Source organism: Salvelinus sp. IW2-2015, linkage group LG19, assembly GCF_002910315.2.
Source record: "Salvelinus sp. IW2-2015 linkage group LG19, ASM291031v2, whole genome shotgun sequence".
Lineage (NCBI taxonomy): Eukaryota > Metazoa > Chordata > Actinopteri > Salmoniformes > Salmonidae > Salvelinus > Salvelinus sp. IW2-2015.
Window position 1 is genome coordinate 34,403,560 of NC_036859.1, and position 24,236 is coordinate 34,427,795.

General features: G+C 43.0%; 1 protein-coding gene across 1 annotated transcript in view; it reads left to right on the forward strand.

The window, feature by feature from the left end:
• The window catches only part of LOC111979683 (carboxyl-terminal PDZ ligand of neuronal nitric oxide synthase protein-like), a 58,673-nt gene that overhangs the window by 13,254 nt on the left and 21,183 nt on the right, over nt 1–24,236 (forward strand). The window contains exons 3-7 of the mRNA XM_024010313.2: nt 12,043–12,135; nt 14,329–14,387; nt 15,631–15,739; nt 21,027–21,171; nt 22,319–22,443. Of these exons, the coding sequence (XP_023866081.2) occupies nt 12,043–12,135; nt 14,329–14,387; nt 15,631–15,739; nt 21,027–21,171; nt 22,319–22,443 (531 nt within the window). The remainder of the gene's footprint in view (nt 1–12,042; nt 12,136–14,328; nt 14,388–15,630; nt 15,740–21,026; nt 21,172–22,318; nt 22,444–24,236) is intronic.

Sequence of the window (24,236 nt, forward strand, 5' to 3'; positions counted from 1 at the left end):
TCGGGGATCTTTTATTTCAGCTCATGAAACATGGGACCAACACTTACATGTTGCGTTTATATGTATATATATTTTTTGTTGTACTTTTTCATCATATCCAATTGGTAGTTACAGTCTTGTCCCATCGCTGCAACTCCCGTACGGACTCGGGAGAGGCGAAGGTCGAGAGCTATGCGTCCTCCAAAACACGACCTCGCCAAACCACACTGCTTCTTGAGACACTGCTCACTTAACCCGGGAGCCAGCCGCACCAATGTGTCAGAGGAAACACCGTACAGCTGGCGACCGTAGTCAGCGTGCATGCAACCGGCCCGCCGCAAGCATTTCGCTACACCCGCTGTAACATCTGCTAAATATGTGTATGTGACCAATAAAATTTGATTTAGAGTGCATCTCGGCCGGCCAAAACCTCCCCTAACGACGCTGGGCCAATTGTGCACCGCCTCATGCGTCTCCCGGTCGGCTCTGTCACAGCCTGGGATCGAACCAGGGTCTATAGTGAAACCTCTAGCACTGCGATGCAGTGCCTTAGACCGCTGCTCCACTCGGGAAATACATTTATGTTTTTGTTCAGTATAAAATTGTCCAGAGAGAAAACCCCAAAATATATAAGTAGCCTTTAGAAATAGCCTTCCACAGTTTGGGTCCTGGTAATCAATAGTCAGGGTTACATGTAATCTGATTACTAAAAACTATAACAGTAATCAATTACGTTAACAGCTAAATATTGTATTCAAATTACAGATACTTTTGAAAAACTCGATGATTACTTCTTGGATTACTTTTCAATTCAGAAACGATGTTTGCAGAAAAAGACATGATGACATCTTTCTGTTTTCTCAATGACATTCAATTCAGCGTTGAAATATGACGCACGTTTAAGTTTGTTCCTCCTGAGCGAGTCTGACCACAAGTCAGAGACCACTATGATGACACACCAAATGCGTTTGATGGATCCTTTGTCTTCTATTGCCTCTTAATGGAAAGTAATCAGATTACGTTACTGAGTTTGGGTACTCCGGAAGTTACGTTACGGATTACAATTTTGGATAGGTACCTAGGTAAACGTAATGGATTGTCAGTAGTCCACYCAAAGGAAACTTCTCTTGATGATCAATACAATATCGTTGAGAAGTCTCTCCCTTCCTCTCTCTCTTGCGCTCTACCTTCTGTCTCAACCTCAAGCATTTCACTGTAAGGTCTACTACACCTGTTGTATTCGGCGCACATGACAAATAAACTTTGATTTGAATGCTTGGCTAAGAAAAGCCAACTGACATTTCCTCCTGAGGTACTGATCTGTTGCACCCTCTGCAATCACTGTGATTATTATTTGACCCTGCTGGTCATCTATGAACGTTTGAACATCTTGAAGAACGATCTGGCCTTAACGGCCATGTACTCTTATAATCTCCACCCGGCACCGCCAGAAGAGGACTGGCCACCCCTCAGAGCTCAAGCCATTACCACAAGCCCGTCCTCCCCAATTAAGATGCCACCAACCTCCAGTGGTTTCTGTATAAGCACTTTGTGACACCTGCTCATGTAAAAAGGGCTTTGTAAATACATTTGATTGATTTGTGTCTTTCACTTGATAGTGTGAAAAAAATTGTTTTTTAAACTACACTGCTCAAAAAAATAAAGGGAACACCTTAAACAACACAATGTAACTCCAAGTCAATCACACTTCTGTGAAATCAAACTGTCCACTTAGGAAGCAACACTGATTGACAAAAATTTCACATGCTGTTGTGCAAATGGAATAGACAAAAGGTGGAAATTATAGGCAATTAGCAAGACACCCCCAAAAAAGGAGTGATTCTGCAGGTGGTGACCACAGACCACTTCTCAGTTCCTATGCTTCCTGGCTGATGTTTTGGTCACTTTTGAATGCTGGCGGTGCTCTCACTTCAGTGGTAGCATGAGACGGAGTCTACAACCCACACAAGTGGCTCAGGTAGTGCAGTTCATCCAGGATGGCACATCAATGCGAGCTGTGGCAAAAAGGTTTGCTGTGTCTGTCAGCGTAGTGCCAGAGCATGGAGCGCTACCAGGAGACAGGCCAGTACATCAGGAGACGTGGAGGAGGCCGTAGGAGGGCAACAACCCAGCAGCAGGACCGCTACCTCCGCCTTTGTGCAAGGAGCGTGCACTGCCAGAGCCCTGCACAAAATGACCTCCAGCAGGCCACAAATGTGCATGTGTCAGCATATGGTCTCACAAGGGTCTGAGGATCTCATCTCGTACCTAATGGCAGTCAGGCTACCTCTGGCGAGCACATGGAGGGCTGTGCGGCCCCACAAAGAAAATGCCACCCCACACCATGACTGACCCATCACCAAACCGGTCATGCTGGAGGATGTTGCAGGCAGAAGAACGTTCTCCACGGCGTCTCCAGACTCTGTCACGTCTGTCACATGTGCTCATGTGCTCAGTGTGAACCTGCTTTCATCTGTGAAGAGCACAGGGCGCCAGTGGCGAATTTGCCAATATTGGTGTTCTCTGGCAAAATGCCAAACGTCCTGCACGGTGTTGGGCTGTAAGCACAACCCCCACCTGTGGACGTCGGGCCCTCATACCACCCTCATGGAGTCTGTTTATGACCGTTTGAGCAGACACATGCACATTTGTGGCCTGCTGGAGGTCATTTTGCAGGGCTCTGGCAGTGCACCTCCTTGCACAAAGGCGGAGGTAGCGGTCCTGCTGCTGGGTTGTTGCCCTCCTACGGCCTCCTCCACGTCTCCTGATGTACTGGCCTGTCTCCTGGTAGCGCCTCCATGCTCTGGACACTACGCTGACAGAACACGCAAACCTTTTTGCCACAGCTCGCATTGATGTGCCATCCTGGATGAACTGCACTACCTGAGCCACTTGTGTGGGTTGTAACTCCGTCTCATGCTACCACTAAGATGAGAGCACCGCCAGCATTCAAAAGTGACCAAAACATCAGCCAGGAAGCATAGGAACTGAGAAGTGGTCTGTGGTCACCACCTGCAGAATCACTCCTTTTTTGGGGGTGTCTTGCTAATTGCCTATAATTTCCACCTTTTGTCTATTCCATTTGCACAACAGCATGTGAAATTTATTGTCAATCAGTGTTGCTTCCTAAGTGGACAGTTTGATTTCACAGAAGTGTGATTGACTTGGAGTTACATTGTGTTGTTTAAGTGTTCCCTTTATTTTTTGAGCAGTGTGTTTCTGAGTTACCAAACATTTCTGACCCCAACATTCTACTCAAACGAGGGGTGTATTCACTACACTCTTAGGAAAAAACGGTGCTATCTACAACCTAAAAAGGCTCTTCGGCTGTCCCCATAAGACAACCCGTTGAAGAACCCTTTTGGTTCTAGGTAGAACCCTTTTGGTTCCAGGTAGAACCCTTTAGAGCCCCAAAGGGTTCTACCTGGAACCAGAAAGGGTTATCCTATGGAGACAGCCGAAGAGCCCGTTTGGAACCATTTTTTTTATAAGAGTGTAGGAACCAAAGAGACCTAKCTGAATTTGTCCAAAAKGTTTTCCGTTGCAAAAACGTTTTTATAGTGTGAAACGTTTTGCAACGGTGTGCGGCTAATGAATACACTCCAGCAAGTGACTATGTGTGTGGCTAGGCAGTGACRGRCTATACACATCTCAAGGAACCATGGAACTTTGTGGGTTACACATTTAATACACTTTTTTTCATCCCAGGGGGGCATTTATTGCTGGTAGGCACAGGATATATTAAAATACAGTAATATACCCAGCAAGACAATACAGTCAAACAGCAATACAGTGAAATATTAAACAGTAGTACAGCCCATTAAATAGTCCATAGTCCGATACTAAAAAGGAGTTAAAAAGTCACCCAATTAGCGTAAAAAAAAACCAGTCTGAATATCATTCTATTTTACAGGGAGAAAGGCAGCAGGACATAGCTTCAAACCTCTGACATGAGAGGATCCTGATTAGTCTTCTGGTTGAAGATCAGAAGTGGAAAAGTGKTAATTTGATAAAAGTCCTCATTTGATCAATTGGACTTCTGATATATTTCCTAATTTGGGGAAAAAACTGTTTCTTTCTTTAGATGTCTGGTCCTGATGTCTGGTCCCTTAGACTACAGTACAGGCAGAGGGAACACATCTAACAAGTCTAATTAATGAAGGGGAAGGATAAAAGTGGTGCACACTACTGAGTTTTCCTTCATGTCTAATGCACTCTGGGGGGGAACTTTTCTGTTGGAGACTTTACCAGCTCTACAATCTGACTTTGCCACTTTTCTTCAGCCTTTGTGTTGACTCAAACTTTGATTTATTCTCAGCAGCAGATGGTGTCTTGTAGGGATATCAATGCTAAATACTTTAGTACTCACTCCCTGTTAGTACTAGGGACAGATCGAAATTTACTGGGGGAGGGGTGGTCCAAAATAGGGAAGAGTTGTCAAACTTTCTTCTTTTTCTTTTGGGGAGAGGTCGTGTTTGTTTTGGGACACAGGGAGGGTGTGTGTTTGTTTTTGGTGGACACAGGGAGGGTGTGTGTTTGTTTTGGTGGACACAGGGAGGGTGTGTGTTTGTTTTGGTGGACACAGGAGGGTAGGTGTTTGTTTTGGTGGACACAGGAGGGTGTGTGTTTGTTTTGGTGGACACAGGGAGGGTATGTGTTTGTTTTGGTGGACACAGGGAGGGTATGTGTTTGTTTTGGTGGACACAGGGAGGGTATGTGTTTGTTTTGGTGGACACAGGGAGGGTATGTGTTTTGTTTGGTGGACACAGGGAGGGTATGTGTTTGTTTTGGTGGACACAGGGAGGGTATGTGTTTGTTTTGGTGGACACAGGGAGGGTATGTGTTTGTTTTGGTGGACACAGGGAGGGTATGTGTTTGTTTTGGTGGACACAGGGAGGGTATGTGTTTGTTTTGGTGGACACAGGGAGGGTAGTGTTTGTTTTTGGTGGACACAGGGAGGGTATGTGTTTGTTTTGGTGGACACAGGGAGGGTAGGTGTTTGTTTTGGTGGACACGGGGAGGGTATGTGTTTGGTTTTGGTGGAACACAGGGGAGGGGTCAGTGATTTTTTTTGGTGACACAGGGAGGGTATGGTTGGTTTGTTTGCGTGACACAGGGAGGGTAATGTGTTTGTCTTGGTGGACACAGGGAGGATAGTGTTGTTTGGTGGGACACGGGAGGTTGTGTTGTCTTGGTGGACACTACAGGAGGCGTAGTGAGTGTTGTTTTGGTGGACACAGGAGGGAGTATGTTTTGTATTTGGTGGACACGGAGGGAGGTTGTTTGTGAAAAGGAGGTATTGTTTTTGGTGGACCACGGGAGGGTAGTGAGTTTGTTTTGGTGGACACAGGGAGGGTATGTGTTGTTTTGGTGGACACAGGAGGAGGGTTATGTGTGTTTTGGTGGACACTACGGGAGCGGGTATTGGGTTCTGTTCTTGGTGGACACAGGGCGGTATGTGTTTGTTTGGTGGCACAGGGAAGGGTAGTGAGTTTGTTTTGGTGGATCACGGGAGGGTAGGTGTCTTGTTTTGGTGGACACGCAGGGAGGGTATGTGTTTGTTTTTGCGTGGGACACAGCGAGGTAGCTAGTTTGTGTTTTGGTGACACAGGGAGGATAGTGATTACAGCGGAGTGAGTGGTTTGTTTTTTGGTGGACACAGGAGGGTATGTAGTTGTTTTGGTGGAACAGCGGGATGGGTAGTGTTTTGTTTTGGTGGACACAGAGGAGGGTATGTGTTTTGTTTTGGTGGACACAGGGAGGGTATGTGTTTGTTTTTGGTGGACACGAGGGCAGGATTGTTGTTTGTTTTGGGTGGACACAGGAGGGTAGTGAGTTTGTTTTGGTGGACACAGGAGGTATGTGTGTGTTTGTTTTTGGTGGACACAGGGAGGGTATGTGTTTGTTTTGGTGGACACAGGGAGGGTATGTGTTTGTTTTGGTGGGACACGGCGAGGGTATGTGTTTGTTTGGTGGACACTAGGGAGGGTAATGTGTTTGTTTTGGTGACACACGGGAGGTATGTGTTTTGTTTTGGTGGTACACGGGAGGGTAGTGTGTTTGGTTTTGGGTGGACACAGGGAGGTATGTGTTTGTTTTTGGTTGGACCCACAGAGGTAGTAGTGTTGGCAGGGACGCGATATGATGGCTCTTGTTTTGGTGACACAGGGAGGGTAGGTTTCGCTCTATGGTAGAGACACAGGGGAGGGTAATGTGTTTGTTTTGGGGACCACAGGGAGGGTAGTGAGTTTGTTTTGGTGGGACACAGGGAGGGTCATGGTTTTTTTGGTGCGACACAGGGAGGGTTGTGTTTGTTTGGGGACACAGGGAGGGTATGTGTTTAGTTTGGTGGACACAGGAGGGTATGTGTTGTTTTGTGGACACAGGGAGGGTGTGTGTTTGTTTTGGTGGACACAGGGAGGGTGGTGGTTTGTTTTGGTGACACAGGGAGGGTTAGTGGTTGTTTTGGTGGACACAGGGAGGGTAGTTTTGTTTTGGTGACACAGGAGGGTAGTGTTTGTTTTGGTGGACACAGGGAGGGTATGTTTGTTTTGGTGGACACAGGGGGTATGTGTTTGTTTTGGTGGACACAGGGAGGTATGTGTTTGTTTTGGTGGACACAGGGAGGGTATGTGTTTGTTTTGGTGGACACAGGAGGGTATGTGTTTGTTTTGGTGGACACAGGGAGGGTATGTGTTTGTTTTGGTGGACACAGGGAGGTATGTGTTTGTTTTGGTGGACACAGGGAGGGTATGTGTTTGTTTTGGTGGACACAGGGAGGGTATGTGTTTGTTTTGGTGGACACAGGGAGGGTAGGTGTTTGTTTTTGGTGGACACAGGGAGGGTATGTGTTTGTTTTGGTGGACACAGGAGAGGGTAGTGTGTTTATTTCCCTGGTTTCATTCAACTCTTCTGCTTCGTATTTTCCCTATAAACAATGGCTTGACTTACTTTTGATATGAACCTTGTAATAGCGTTTAGAAATGTTGGTGAAGGTTTGGTGTGGCTCTTATTATTAAGCTGTAAAACTGCTGGCAGGCCTATGATACGACGGCAGTGGGCCCCGGAGCTACAAATTACTTTCAGCGGTTGAACTGAGGAAGGACTGTTTCAGGCCTTTTACCAGAGTTACTTCCTATAATCTAACAATATAAATGCTTATTTTTATACCAAAATATTTGGATAAGAAAATGTAAGAATTACCGTACCTTCTATACGTCTATATCTGTTATGGCACACAACAGTAGCTATCTGACATAAAGAAATAGGTGTCGCTGTTCGTAGCATGCCCACGGGATTAATATCTCTATCTCTTCTGGGGTATCGGACCAAGGGTCTCTGCCTTTTCTCAAATGTATTATTGACCAGTATGAATATCATTACAGTGGAACAGCTAAGCCTACAGGCCTATACATACACGTCCTGAACATTTAGTGGTACATAATCAGCTGAACCGTGAGGTGGACAGTTATTGTTTTAGGTAAGTAGGCCTATAAAGGCTATAAAGTTTGCATAATGCATACACATCGTAAACACAGCAAAAGTGCTTGTTTTTTGGTAATTTGTTCTAGGTTGTTTTTTAAGGACATGTAAATGAGGCTCATTTTGGCCAATATCCATTTGTTGTATTGATGTTGCTTTGATGCGCCCCCAGGTTGGATCTGAATTGCCATATGGATGACCATATGGATGAACCCATAAGCTATGACCAATATGGATTTGACCATATGGATGACCATAAGGAATGACATATTGGATGACCTAAGGCATGGACCATATGGATGACCAAAGGATGACCATAAGGCATGACCATGTGGATGACCATAAGGAACCATATGGATTGACCATATTGGATGACCAATAAGATGACCATATGGAATGAACCATTAAGGATGACATATGGGATGACCATAAGATGACCATAAGGATGACCATTAAGGATGACCATATGGATGACCATATTGGCATGAAACCATATGGATGACCATAAAGGATGACCATATGATGACCATAAGGTAATGACCATATGGATGACCATAAGGATGGACCATAAGGATGACCATTAGGATGAACCATAAAGGATGACCATTAAGGATGACCATAAGGATGACCATAAGGATGACCAGTATGGATGACCATAAGGACATGACCATGTGGATGACCATAAGGGATGACCATATGGATGACCATAAGGATGACCATATGGATGACCCCCATATGGATGACCATAAGGATGACCATATGGATGACCATAAGGATGACCATATGGATACCATTAAGGATGGACGCATAAGGGATGACCATTATGGATGACCCATAGATGACCATATGGAATGACCATAAGGATGGGACCATAGGGATGACCATGTGGATGACCATAAGGTATGACCATATGGATGACCATAAGGATGACCATAAGGATGACCATAAGGATGACCATAAGGATGACCATATGGATGACCATATGGATGACCATATGGATGACCATAAGGATGACCATAAGGACGACCATATGGATGACCAMAWGGATGACCATAAGGATGACCATAAGGATGACCATAAGGATGACCATAWGGATGACCATATGGATGACCATATGCCTTAAAGGAAACTCTGAAATGGCACATTGTTGTTATGAAGATTTTTTAATATTCACATGAAAATCGGTGGCCAATAGGATGGAAACCTAGCTATAGACACCCTGAAGACTCTGGCAAGTGCACTAGTCCAGTGTCACTTTGATTATGCTGCACGTCATGGTTCACCAGCAGCCACAAACATCTAAAGATTAAGCTACCAGTCAAACCAGCTTGTAAGAATCGTATGTCACGTTCCTGACCTTATTTCCTTTGTTTTGTCTTTGTTTAGTTGGTCAGGACGTGAGCTGGGTGGGCATTCTATGTTATGTGTTTCTATGTTGGGTTCATTTTCAATTAGCCTGATATGGTTCTCAATCAGGGGCAGGTGTTTTACGTTTCCTCTGATTGAGAACCATATTAAGGTAGGCTGTTCTCACTGTTTGTTTGTGGGTGATTGTTGCTGTGTCTGTGTTTGTTCGCCACACGGTACTGTTACGTTTCGTTCGTTTGTTTGTTCCTGTTCGTGCGTTCATTTTTATATGTTCTCAAGTTCAGGTCTGTTCACGTCGTTTATTGTTTTGTAGTTTGTTTAAGTGTTTTTCCGTCTTCGTTTAATAAACTATAAGTATGTATTCAAACCACGCTGCATATTGGTCCGATCCTTCTCGCCTCTCCTCGTCCGATGAGGAGGACGAAATAGACAATCGTTACATTGTACTTAAACTCCCCCCTCGTACTCATCTGGAGGTTGAGCATTTTTTCATCTCTATCTCTGTAATGTGTCTGTATCTCTGTAATGTGTCTCTATCTCTGTAATTGTATATGTTTTTTAAACTTTTTTTTTAACTATGGAAATAAGTTCCTGACTTTATTGTACAATTCCGGTCTATATATGTATTTTTTTTATCTAACAAATAANGTCTATATATGTATTTTTTTTATCTAACAAATAAAATCAATCAATTCAAACTGTGCAGCGGTCAATTGATGAATGGAAAGAGACACCTGTTACAAAACACAAGAAAGTTGAATGACATTTAGAGATTGCCAAGCCAAGCCGTCGATACTGGGTAAACCTACAAGGTCAAGATTGACGTAGTCTATTTATTGTAGCGTTGAAAACGCAAACATCCACGAATAGCACAGAGTGCCTACCTACAGACTTGATATCATTGGCCACTTTAATAAATAGAACACTAGTCACTTTAATAATGCCACTTTAAGAATGTTTACATATCTCGGATAACTCATCTCATACGTACTGTATCCTTCACTATCTATTCTTTACTATCTATTGCATCTTAGCCTCTCTGTCACTGCTCATCCATATATTTTATACTTATATATTCTCATCCCATTCCTTTACTAGATTGTGTGTATTAGGTTTTGTTGTGGAATTTGTTAGATATTAGTTTTTTTTGTGGAATTGTTAGATATTACTTGTTAGATACTGCTGCACTGTCGGATCTAGAAGCACAAGCATTTCGCTACACTCACAATAACATCTGCTAACCATGTGTATGTGACCAATAAGATTTGATTTGAAGTGCCCGACGTCAGTATGCTTTGTTTATTGGTTGTGTAGTGCACTGGCACAGAAACCTGTTGGTGGAAAATTCATTGCATATATTTTATATGATTATAAATATGGCATCAAAATGTTGAAAAACGGATTTCCCCAGAGCTGATCATTGTCGGCAGCCGTCTCTGATGGTTGTGTAATGAAACAGGCAGGTAGAGTGAGCTCGTCTGTGGTGGTCGGCGAACCCTCAACCTAGCCGTATGTGGTATTGACTGTGCCACAAAAGCATGCTGAAGTGGCAAAATCGATATCCACGTTTATAAACACAGGGTCGCTACCGTTAGTGTTATTTGTGGTCGTAAACCATATTTTGAGTTAATTCTATGAGGAGGGAAGGTGTTCATTTTATTTTATAGTACAAGGGGAGGGTCATGTGGAACTTTTTGTAACTTTGGGGAGGGGGGTGCTTTTTTTATGACACCGTAAATTGTCAATTTTAATCTGTCCCTTAGTACTCACTACCTGTTACTACTCACTACCCYTTAGTACTCACTACCTGTTACTACTCACTACCTGTTAGCCTACTCCACTACCTGTTAGTACTCACTCCCTGTTAGTACTCACTACTTTTAGTACTCACTACCTGTTAGTACTCACTTCCTGTTACCACTCCACCTGTTAGTACTCACTCCCAGTTAGTACTCACTACCTGATAGTACTCCACTAACTCTTAGTACTCACTACCTGTTTACCACTCACAACCTGTTAGTACTCACTCCCAGTTAGGACTCACTACCTGTTAGTACATCACTACTGTTAGTGCTCACTACCCTTAGTTACTTCACTTACCTGTAGTAAATCCACTCCTTTATACTCACTACTGTTACTCCTCGTAGACTCACTCGTTAGTATCCACTACATGTTAGTAGCTCACTACCTGTTTAGTACTTCACTACCTGTCATAATACTTCTGTTAGCTCTCACTCCTTGTAGTTACTCACTCTCCCAGTTATACTCCACTCACCTGTTTAGTACCTCACTCCCAGTTAGTACTCAACTTTACCTCTGTAGTACACTCCACTTCCTTGTTAGTAATACTGTTCACTAACTGTTAGGTACTCCCACTTTTACACTCACTCCTGTCAGACTCACCTTAACTGTTAGTACTCAACAACCTGCTTAGCCACACTCACACATCCCAGTTCAGTACATCACTAACCCTGTCGTAATCACTAACTGTTAGTGCCTCAACTAATGCGTTTACACCTTCCCCTTCTGTTAAATAATACAGCACTCCCTGTTAAAGTAAGTACAACGAACCTAAACCTGTTAAGCAGGCTCCAAACATCCACTTGAGTTAGTAAACTCACTACCTGTCTTGGCACTCACTACCTTGTATGAGCCTACATTACTCAACCTGTGTAGCTACTACGACTCCTCTGTTAGTGACTCACCACGACCTGGTAATCACCTCCTCCTTGTTATACTCACTCCCTGGTAATACTCTCTCCTTGTTAGTACTCACTCCCTGTTAGTACTCACTCCTTGTTAGTACTCACTACCTGTTTGCACTCACTCCTTGTTAGTACTTACTACCTGTTAGTACTGACTCCTTGTTAGTACTCACTCCCTGATAGTACGCACTGCTTGTTAGTACTCACTACCTGTTAGTACTCACTCCCTGTTAGTACGCACTGCTTGTTAGTACTCACTCCCTGTTAGTACTCACTGCTTGTTAGTGCTCACTCCCTGTTAGTGGTACATGTTTTCATTCCATTACATCAGGTATCTCTGGACAAGGTTGAGGAATTGAACTTTCAGTTTACTTCTTGAATAGGAATGGACACCAAAGTCCATGGTAGTCCATACTGTATAGCGTATAATTGTATGGGTTATTTGACATTCCAATTTCATGTACAAATCTATCTAATTGACATCCCCCTCCCCCACCCTCCCCTACAGTATGAATTCAAATTGAAGAACATGAAGAAGAAGAAAGTCAACATCATTGTGTCTGCCGATGGTGTAAGGGTGGTTTTGAGAAAAAAGAAAAAGGTAAGGCCCCTTCGACAGATGACACCCCGATGAAGACAGAATGTCAAAACGTTAGGAATTATTCTATCATTGTATTGGAGACTTTTTCTTAGTCCCCTTCAATTTACATTGTATGAGTTTGGCTGTCTTGTGTAATGTCCATAATGCACACTAACATCAATTATCATATTACACTGAAGTCAATGATACATACAGTACATTCGGAAAGTATTCAGACCCCTTGACTTTTTCACATTTTGTTACGTTACAGCCATATTCTAAAATGGATTAAATAAAAAAATATGTATTCAGCAATCTACACACAATACCCAACAATGACAAAGCAAAAACAGGTTTTTAGAATTGTTTGCAGAAATACCTTATTTACATAAGTATCAGACCCTTTGCTATGAGACTCAAAATTGAGCTGAGGTCCATCCTGTTTCCATTGATCATCCTTGAGATGTTTCTACAACTCGATTGGAGTCCACTTTTGGTCAATTCAATTGATTAGACATGATTTGAAAGGCACACACCTGTCTATAGAAAGTCCCAAAGTTGACAGTGCATGTCAGAGCAAAAACCAAGCCATGAGGTCAAAGGAATTGTCCGTAGAGCTCCGAGACAGGATTGTGGCACAGATCTGGAGAAAGGTACCAAAAACTTTCTGCAGTATTTAAGGTCCCCAAGAACACAGTGGCATCCATCATTCTTAAATGGAAGAAGTTTGGAACCACCAAAACTCTTCCTAGAGCTGGCCGCCCGGCCAAACTGAGCAATCGTGGGAGATTGGGAGGTGACCAAGAAACCGATGGTCACTGACAGAGCTCCAGAGTTCCTCTGTGGAGATGGGAGAAACTTCCAGAAGGACAACCATCTCTGCAGCACTCCACCAATCAGGCCTTTATGGTAGAGTGGCCAGATGGAAGCCACTCCTCAGTKAAAGGCACATGACAGCCCGCTTGGAGTATGCCAAAATGCACATAAATGACTCTCAGACCATGAAAAACAAGATTCTCTGGTTTGAGGAAACCAAGATTGAACTCTTTGGCCTGAATGCCAAGCGTCACGTCTGGAGGAACAGAGAGATCCTTGATGAAAACCTGTTCCAGAGCGCTCAGGACCTCAGCCTAGGGCGAAGTTTCACCTTCCAGCATGACAACGACACTAAGCACACAGCCAAGACAACACAGGAGTCGCTTCGGGACAAGTGTGGGGTGGCAGGTAGCCTAGTGGTTAGAGCATTGGGGCGCTAACCGAAAGGTTGCTAGATGGAATCCCCGAGCTGACAAGGTAAAGATCTGTCGTTCTGCCCCTGAGCAAGGCAGCTAATCCACTGTTCCTAGGCCGTCATTGTAAATAAGAATTTGCTCTTAACTGACTTGCCTAGCTAAAAAAAAAAAGTATGTCTCTCCATGTCCTTGAATGGCCCAGACTTGAACCTGATTGAACATCTCTGGAGAGACATGAAAATAGCTGTGCAGCGACGCTCCACATCCAACCTGACAGAGCTTGAGAGGATCTGCAGAGAAGAATGGGAGAAACTCCCCAAATACAGTTGCACCAATCTTATACCCAAGAAGACTCAAGGCTGTAATCGCTGGCAAAGGTGCTTCAACAAGGTACTGAGTAAAGGGTCTGAATACTTACTGTATGTAAATGGTATATCTCAGGGTATTTTTTTATATACATTTCTAAAAACCTGTTTTTGCATTGTCATTATGGGGTATTGTGTGCAGATTGATGAGGGGGAAAAAACAATTTAATTAATTTTGGAATAAGGCTGTAACGTAAACAAAATGTGGAAATAGTGAAGGAGTCTGAATACTTTCCGAATGCACTGTACATCTKGTTTCCGCGTGTTATATGTTTTCAACAGTGTGAAGTGTGTAACTGTTCCTTCCAGGGCCAAAAGAAAAAAAGTCATTTAAAAATGTATCCTGAAATGTAAAAATACAGTTTTCTGATCAACATTCTTTGCATATGGAGGCGGAATGGCTTATGGATGCGGAATGTGTTGATTTGCCAAAAGATGGAATGCCATAGCTCTCTGTCCTTCACGGAAGCTGCAAGGTCCTCCATATTGAGTGTCTGCAGTTGGAAAAAAGTTGAAGTCCATATTTATTTTAGGTGAAACACTTCATAAATCTGTCCCTAAGTCATACGTCATAGCAGTGAATTGCAGCATTGTGTTGTTCTCTGGTTGTCTTCCAGAGGAAAGAGTGGTCATGGGATGACAACACAGTCATGATAACACAAGACCCCATCTATAGGTAAGGGAATGTCAAAGTGTCCTCAAACATACACACTCTTTTTAAAAGTCCAATGCAGCCATTTTTTTAAATCTCAATATCAAATCCTTTCTGGGTAATAATGAAGTACCTTACTGAGATTGTTTTCAATTAAAATGGTCAAAAAAGAGAGGCTGGGAAGTCTCTTTCCTATTGGTCTATTACCTAATTTATAGGCGGTCTTTATCATAATTTTCACAATTTCATAGTATTATTCCAACCCCACAGTGTGGAAAAGAAAGATATATAACACACAGGAAAATCATGTTTTTCACTGCACTGAGCCTTGAACATTTTTTGGGGGGTATATTAATACATTGATGACTTTTGGTTGAGTAGTTAAACGCTCAGTAAGGTCAAAATTCAGTTTTATTGATGAAACTAACACTGTAAAAGTATGAAAATGTCATCAGTGTTATTTCCTAGTAGAAAATACTATATTTTGGGAGGGGGGGTACATTTTACCACATTTTCATGATATCCAATTGGTAGTTACAGTCTTGTCCCATCGCTCCAACTCCCGTACGGACTCGGGAGAGGCGAAGGTCGAGAGTCATGCGTCCTCCGAAACATGACCCTAACAAGTCGCACTGCTTGCTTAACCCCGAAGCCAGACACACCAATGTGTCAATGAAAACATTGTATAGCCTGCGACCGATGTCAGCATGCATGCACCCGGCCGCCACAAGAAGTCGCTAGAGTGCGACGGGACAAGGATACCCCAGCCAGCCAGCCAAACCCTCCCCTAACCCAGACAACGCTGGGCCAATGGTGCGCCACCTCATCGGTCTCCCGGTCACATGATTGAACCCAGATCTGTAGTGATGCCTTAGACCGCTGCGCCACACGGGAGGCCCCTGAAAATACAATCTACATAGGACGTTCTAATCAACAGCTTGCATGGGSGGAAGATTTTGGCTTGCCAGGTGACATCACCAGGCAGTAAATTGGTTAGTAGACCAATAACCAAGAGAGTAACAGCTAGTTTCCAGTTTTCCCCTTCCCCACTCAGACCACTCCCAGACAGTCCCAGCAAAATTATTTATRGAGAAATAGTTTTTGCTAAAAAGCTAATTTTGTGAATTTTAATGGAAAACTATTACAGTAAGTTACTTAATTATTACAGAGAAATGATTTGATATTGATATAAAATGGCTGCATTGGGCCTTTAAAAGTGAAATCAATCAAATTCTCATTATCAAGACATTTTCCCCATCTCATTTAGGATTTTCTATGTGTCACATGACGCCCAGGAATTGAAGATCTTCAGTTACATTGCGAGAGATGGACAGAGCAACATGTTCCGTTGTAATGTCTTCAAATCCAAGAGGAAGGTAAGACCTTAGAGATCCTGTAATTCTACAGTGTCTTCAGAAAGTATTCACACTGCCTTGACATTTTGTTGTGTTACAAAGTGGGATTAACATTTATTTAATTGCCATTTTGTGTCAACGATCTACATAAAATACTCTGTAATGTCAAAGTGGAAGAAAAATTATAAGAAAAATTATAACTTTTGTAAAACATTTATGAAAAATAAAACACTAATATACAGTGTCTTGATTATATAAGTATTCAACCCCTTGAGTCAATACATGTTAGAATCACCTTTGGCGGCTGTGAGTCTTTCTAAGAGCTTTGTACACCTAAACCCAGCAAAAAAAGAAATGTCCCTTTATCAGGGCCCTGTCTTTCAAAGATAATTCATAAAAATCCAAATAACTTCACAGATCTTCATTGTAAAAGGTTTAAACACGGTTTCCCATGCTTTTTCAAKGAACCATAAACAATTAATGAACATGCACCTGTGGAACGGTCATTAAGACACTAACAGCTTACAGACGGTAGGCAATTAAGGTCACAGTTATGAAAACTTAGGACACTAAAGAGGCCTTTCTACTGACTCTGGAAATCCCCAAATCATCTGCGTGAGCGTGCTGCAAGGAGGCATGAGGACTGCAGATGTGGCCAGGGCAATAAATTGCCATGTCCGTACTGTGAGACGCCTAAGACAGCGTTACAGGGAGACAGGACGGACAGCTGATCGTCCTCGCAGTGGCAGACCACACAACACCTGCACAGGATCGGTACATCCAAACATCACACCTGCGGGACAGGTACAGGATGGCAACAACAACTGCTCGAGTTACCAGGAATGCACAATCCCTCCATCAGTGCTCAGACTGTCCACAATAGGCTGAGAGAGGCTGGACTGAGGGCTTGTAAGCCTGTTGTAAGGCAGGTCCTCACCACTGGCAACATCACCTATGGGCACAAACCCACCGTCGCTGGGCCAGACAGGACTGGCAAAAAGTGCTCTTCACTGACGAGTCACGGTTTTGTCTCACCAGGGGTGATGGTTGGATTCGCGTTAATCGTTGAAGAAATGAGCATTACACCGAGGCCTGTACTCTGGAGCGGGATCGATTTGGAAGTGGATGGTCCTTCATGGTCTGGGGCGGTGTGTCACCGCATCATCGGACTGAGCTTGTTGTCATTGCAGGCAATCTCAACGCTGTGCGTTACAGGGAAGACATCCTCCTCCCTCATGTGGTACCCTTCCTGCAGGCTCATCCTGATGTGACCCTCCAGCATGACAATGCCACCAGCCATACTGCTCGTTCTGTGCGTGATTTCCTGCAAGACAGGAGTGTCAGTGCCATGGCCAACGAAAAGCCCGGATCTCAATCCCATTGAGCACGTCTGGGACCTGTTGGATCGGAGGATGATGGCTAGGGCCATTCCCCCCAGAAATGTCCGGGGACTTGAGGTGCCTTGGTGGAAGAGTGGGGTAACATCTCACAGCAAGAACTGGCAAATCTGCTGCAGTCCATGAAGAGGAGATGCACTGCAGTACTTAATGCAGCTGGTGGCCACACCAGATACTGACTGTTACTTTTGATTTTGACCCCCACTTTGTTCAGGGACACATTATTCAATTTCTGTTAGTCACATGTCTGTGGAACTTGTTCAGTTTATGTCTCAGTTGTTGAATCTTGCTATGTTCATACAAATATTTACACATATTAAGTTTGCTGAAAATAATTATATAAGTATTATGTCAACTATCCGTAAGTATTAGTACGGATAGTTGACAGTGAGGGGACGTTTCTTTTTTTGCTGAGTTTAGATTGTACAATTTTTGCACATTATTTCTTTAAAAAAAAATCAAGCTCTGTCAAGTTGGTTGTTGATCATTGCTAGACAGCCATTTTCAAGTCTTGCCACAGATTTTCAAGCCGATTTAAATCAAAACTGTAACAAGTAGGCCACTCAGGAACATTCAATGTCGTCTTGGTAATCAACTCCAGTGTATATTTGGCCTTGTATTTTAGGTTATTGTCCTGCTGAAAGGTGAATATGTCTCCCAGTGTCTGTTGGAAAGCAGACTTAACCAAGTTTTCCTCTAGGATTTTGCCTTTGCTAAGCTCTATTCTGTTTATTTTTATCATAAAAATCTCCCTAGTCSTTGCCGATAACAAGAATACCCATAACATGATGCAGCCACCACCATTCTTGAAAATATGAAGAGTGGTACTTAGAGATGTGTTGTGTTAGATTTGCCCCAAGCATAATGCTTTGTATTCAGGACAAAAAGTTCATTTCTTTGCCACATTTTTTGAAGATTTACTTTAATGGCTAATTGCAAATAGGATGCATATCTTGGAGTATTTGTATTCTGTACAGACTTCCTTCTTTTCACTCTGTCAATTAAGTTAGTATTGTGGAGTAACTACAATGTTGCTGATCCATCCTCAGTTTTCTCCTATCACAGCCATTAAACCCTGTAACTGGTTTAAAGTCACCATTGGCCACATGGTGAAATCCCTGAGTGGTTTCCTTCCTCTCCGGCAACTGAGTTAGGTAGGACGCCTGTATCTTTGTAGTGACTGGGTGTATTGATACACCATCCATAGTGTAATTAATAACTTCACCGTGCTCAAAGGGATATTCAATGGCTGCTTTTTTATTTTTACCCATCTATCAATAGGTGCCCTTCTTTGCAGGGAATTGGAAAACCTCCCTGGTCTTTGTGGTTGAATCTGTGTTTGAGATTCACTGCTRGACTGAGGGATCTTACAGATAATTGTATGTGTGAGGTACAGAGATGAGGTAGTCATTCAAAAATCATGTTAAAAACACWATTATTGCACACAGAGTGAGTCAATGCAACTTATTATATGACTTGTTAAGCACATTTTTACTCCTGAACTTATTTAGGCTTGCCATAACAAAGGGGTTGAATACTTATTGGCTCAAGACATTTCAGTTTTAAATTGTTCATTCATTTGTAAACATTTATAAAAACATAATTCCCCTTTGTGTGTAGGCCAGTGACAAAAACATCWAAATTTAATCGATTTTAAATTCAGGCTGTAACAAAAAATGTGGAAAAAGTCAAGGGGTGTGAATACTTTCTATATATCTTCTATGTAATTCTATGGTTAAAACAGTGTGTATCGCTGTGGGAGTGGGCTGGGTATGAGATGTAAATTATCCACAGGATCCAGATCAGTGGCATATAATCAGTGGTATATAATCAGTGGTATATACTCCGTGGTATATAATCAGTGGTATATAATCCGTGGTATATAATCCGTCGTACATAATCCATGGTATATAATCTGTGGTATATAATCAGTGGTATATAATCCGTGGTATATAATCCGTGGCATAGAATATGTGGTATATAATCCGTGTATATAATCCGTGGTATATAATCCTTGGTAAATAATCCATGTTATATAATCAGTGGTATATAATCCGTGGTATATAATCTGTGGTATATAATCCGTGGAATTTGATCCGTGGTATATAATCTGTGGTGTATAATCCGTGGTATATAATCTGTGGTATATAATCCGTGGTATATAATCCGTGGTACATAATCCGTGGTATATAATCTGTGGTATATAATCAGTGGTATATAATCCGTGGTATATAATCCGTGGCATAGAATACGTGGTATATAATCCATGGTATGTAATCAGTGGTATATAATCTGTGGTATATAATCTGTGGTATATAATCTGTGGTATATAATCTGTGGTATATAATCCGTGGTATTTGATCCGTGGTATATAATCTGTGGTGTATAATCCGTTTATCTCTACAGGGTATCAGATATGTGGCAGCAGCTGCTTAGGGAAGGGGGCTAGGTATAGGGACTGTGCCATGATGCATTAAAGGAGCCTTGGGACTCTTGGATCAATAGAGAGCTTTGTCTATACACACACACACACACACACACACATTGTCTCATCTACAAGATCACAGTTGCACACAGTACACACATCTGATGACTTTCAACTCTGCACGATAGAAAAATGCTCGTAGAAAAGAATGGCACGTGACTACCCCATAGCTGCATATCAAACAGCGGAAATGTTCTTCATTACAAAAGCCTGGATAACAACCCTTCCAGTGAGGTTGACTCCCATCCCTTCACCATGGATACCAGGCATGTACCGTTGACAGTGACTGATTGAAGCAGCATACTAATTTGTCCCAAATGACACCCTATTTCCTATTGGCCCTGGTCAAAAGTAGGGCACTACYTAGGGATGCAGTCAGAGTGAAAGAGGCTTTTAATTCTGACATTTGCAACCTGTACCACCTGCGATCTGTACCAGAAAGTAAAGACACAGGATGTAATCCCCTATATGGTGTAGTCATGCTTCTCAGATGCCTCCAGCCCTGAACCTCTTATCTCGGACTTCCAGATCAAACTTTGTCCAGAGGAGTGGCGGGTAAACTGCTGATACTGGGTTTGGTAACCATGGCTCCCATTGATCACTGTTGGGTTGATAGAATCCTGAAATTACTAAATTGGCCTTGTGGTCCAGATGGTTATTTTTTCGAGAGCAGTGCTAGTATCTCAAAGGTCGTGAGTTCACTTCCGGTTGGGCCATGTAAAAGGAAAATTAGTGGTGATCTTTTTGGATTGAGGCATCTACTGGAAATAGCCCAAATGATCGTCATACGGTACAGTATGGTACTTACTATACATAGGTAACACAGAATATCATAAACATATAACGATGGTTATTATTGCTGCGCCATAGGAGCACACCGTCTCACACACACAACACTTGCCCTGTGCTTACCGACACACAGTAGTGATTGACAGCCTTGTGGCAGCATTCCTCCACAGTATGAATGTGAGGCATTTTATAAGCACCTTGTCAATGTGCCGCTGAGTACCCAAGACAACCCACCTTCGGGCCTTGTGGCATTATCGCTCTAAGGGCAAGAATGTATAACGTTGGAAAAATTGAATTATTTTGGCTATATAATCAATGGATTTTTGAGTTCGTTGTGCCTTGTAGGGTCTAAAGGAAAAGCTTGAGATCCTACGGCTCTGGAATGAACCAATCCATTACAACGACAGCATGTACCTACTGAATTACTGTGCCGTCAAAACCTCTCTTCCCTCCTTTTGTTGTCCTCTCTCTCCCCCGTCTCTCTCTCCCTCCCTCCTCTGTCTCCCCCCCCCTCCCCTGTCTCTTCCCCTCCCTCCCTCCCTCCCTATCTCTCCCCCTCCCTCCCTCACCATCTCTCCCCCTCCCTCCATCCGACTCACCTCCCTCTCCCCTTTTCTTCCACCCCTCACCCCTATAGTCCCAGGCCATGCGCATTGTGCGGACAGTGGGCCAGGCCTTTGACGTGTGCCACCAGCTGACCCTGCAGCAGACAGGGGAGCAGAGCTCTGAGGATGGACTGGACACCAATGCTGCCGACGCAGATGGGGAAGACGCCGTGCCAGGTGTGACTCACTTGCCCATGCACCATACTGTCTTATTACCTTATACCATTTTATTACCCAATACCATCTTATTACCTAGAACCATTTTACTACCTAGAACCATTTTATTACCTAGAACCATCTTATTACCTAGAACCATCTTATTACCTAGAACCATCCTATTACCTAGAGCCATCTTATTACCTAGAGCGATCGTATTACCTAGAACCGCCCTATTACCTAGAGCCATCTTATTACCTGGAACCATTTTATTACCTAGAACCGTCCTATTACCTAGATCCATCTTATTACCTGGAACCATCTTATTACCTAGAACCGTCCTATTACCTAGATCCATCTTATTACCTAGATCCATCTTATTACCTAGTACTGTCTTATTATCTAGAACCATCTTATTACCTAGAACCATAGTATTACCTAGAACCATCTTAATACCTAGAACCATAATATTACCTAGATCCATCTTATTACCTAGATCCATCTTATTACCTAGTACTGTCTTATTATCTAGAACCATCTTATTACCTAGAAGCATCTTATTACCTAGAACCAGCTTATTACCTAGAACCATATTATTACCTAGAACCATATTATTACCTAGAACCATAGTATTACCTAGATCCATCTTATTACCTAGTACTGTCTTATTATCTAGAACCATCTTATTACCTAGAACCATCTTATTACCTAGATCCATCTTATTACKTAGAACCATCTTATTACCTAGAACCATCTTATTACCTAGTAGCGTCCTATTACCTAGAACCATCTTATTACCTAGAACCATCTTATTACCTAGTAGCGTCCTATTACCTAGAACCATKTTATTACCTAGTACATACTGTTCTATATTTGCACAGTGGGGACATTCTCTTCTGAGACTCAATCAGTTAGAGTGTGACTCTAGAGAGAGTGGAGAGCAGCCAAATTCTGATTCGATGTTTCAAGCGTCTTTGGGTCTGAAAAAATCTCTAAAATACAATTAGTTTGTATAAAAGGAATGGGTTATGTTATACGTTTTTGCTGGTGGTAGTTGGTCCCTATTTTAGTATGTTTATGATTTGTTTTSTCTGTCTCCATCCATCTCTCTCTRTCTCCATCCATCTCTCTCTCCATCCATCTCTCTCCATCCARCTCTCTCATTCAGCCAAGACGAYGTTGGCATTGTCTGATTCGACCGACCTTGAAGCCACCACAGAGGAGAGCATCGACTGTTTGTCATCTGACCTGGACAAGACCAAAAGCCAGGACCTTCTTAGTAAAGATGGGAAGGTACTGTATGACCTGAGTCTTATTCATTACATCACACTGTAACGAAACGTCTTGCAACAGAAAATGTATGTGGACACCTGCTCATCAAACATCTCATTCCAGAATCATGGGCATTCATATGGAGTTGGTCCCCCCTTTGCTGCAGTAACAGCAAACTCTTCTGGGAAGGCTTTCCACTAGATTTTGGAACATTGCTGCAGGGACTTGCTTCGATTCAGCCACAAGAGCATTAGTGTGTTTGGGTACTGATGTTGGTTGATTAGACCTGGCTCGCAGTCGGCGTTCCAATTTATCCCAAAGGTGTTCAATGGGGTTGAGGTCAGGGCTCTGTGCASGCCAGTCAAGTTCTTCCACACCGATCTCAACAAACCATTTCTCGATGGACCTCGCTTTGTGCACGTGGGCATTGTATAAGGGCACAAGGCGAGACCCAAATGCAGAGAAAGGAGGCAAATGATTGAGCTCCGATATTTATTAGAACAAAAGGGGTAGGCAAAAGGCAGGTCGGAGACAGGCGAGAGTTCTTAAAACCAGGAAGACAAGGAAAAAACAGAGACTGGGAAAAATAGGAGCCAGGACAAACGTCAGTTGACTTGGCAAAACAAGATGAACTGGCACAGAGAGACAGGAAACACAGGGATAAATACACRYGGGATAATAAGCGACACCTGGAGGGGGGTGGAGACAAGCACAAGGACAGGTGAAACAGATCAGGGCGTGACACGTTGTCATGCTGAAACATGAAGGGGCCTTCCCCAAATTGTTGCCTCAAAGTTGGAAGCACAGAATCTATAACATCATTGTATTCTGTAGCGTTAAGATTTCCATTCACTGGAACGAAGGGGTCTAGCCTGAACTATGAAAAACAGCCCCAGACCATTATTCCTCCTCCACCAAATTTTACAGTTGTRTCTATGCATTGTGGCAGGTAGCGTTTTCCTGGCATCCACCCAACCCAGATTAGTTCGTTGGACTGCCAGATGGTGAAGTGTGATTCATCACTCCAGAGAATGCGTTTCCACTGCTCCAGAGTCCAATGGCGGCAAGCTTTACACCACTCCAGCCGACGCTTGACATTGCGTATGGTGATCTTAGGCTTGTGTGCGGCTGCTCGGCCTTGGAAARCCATTTCATGAAGCTGCCAACGAACAGTTRTTGTGCTGACATTGCTTCAAGAGGCAGTTTGGAACTCGGTGTTGGAACCGAGGACAGACGATTTTTACGCGCTACGGATTTCAGCACTCGCCAGTCGCGTTCTGTGAGGTTGGGTGGCCTACCACTTCACAGCTGAGTCATTGTTACTCCTAGACGTTTCCACTTCACAATAAAAGCACTTACAGTTTACCGGGGCAGCTCTAGCAGGGCAGAAATTTGACGAACTGACTTGTTGGAAAGGTGACATCCTATGACGGTCCCACGTTGAAGCTTTTTGKAGATTAACAAACACTACTGAAGCATCTAGTGTGGAACTGAGATGTTATCTCCTGTTTGTCGTTATCTTGTGTTTGTTGTCATAAGGTTGAGAAATATTTCATAGGGTGGTGCTGTAATATTAATGTGTTCCTATGTTTTATTGATGAAAACACAGCATGATGCCCTCCAGTGCTCTACTAACCAGTGTCAAGCATCTAGTGTGGAACTGAGATGTTATCTCCTGTTTGTCGTTATCTTGTGTTTGTTGTCATAAGGTTGAGAAATATTTCATAGGGTGGTGCTGTAATATTAATGTGTTCCTATGTTTTATTGATGAAAACACAGCATGATGCCCTCCAGTGCTCTACTAACCAGTGTCA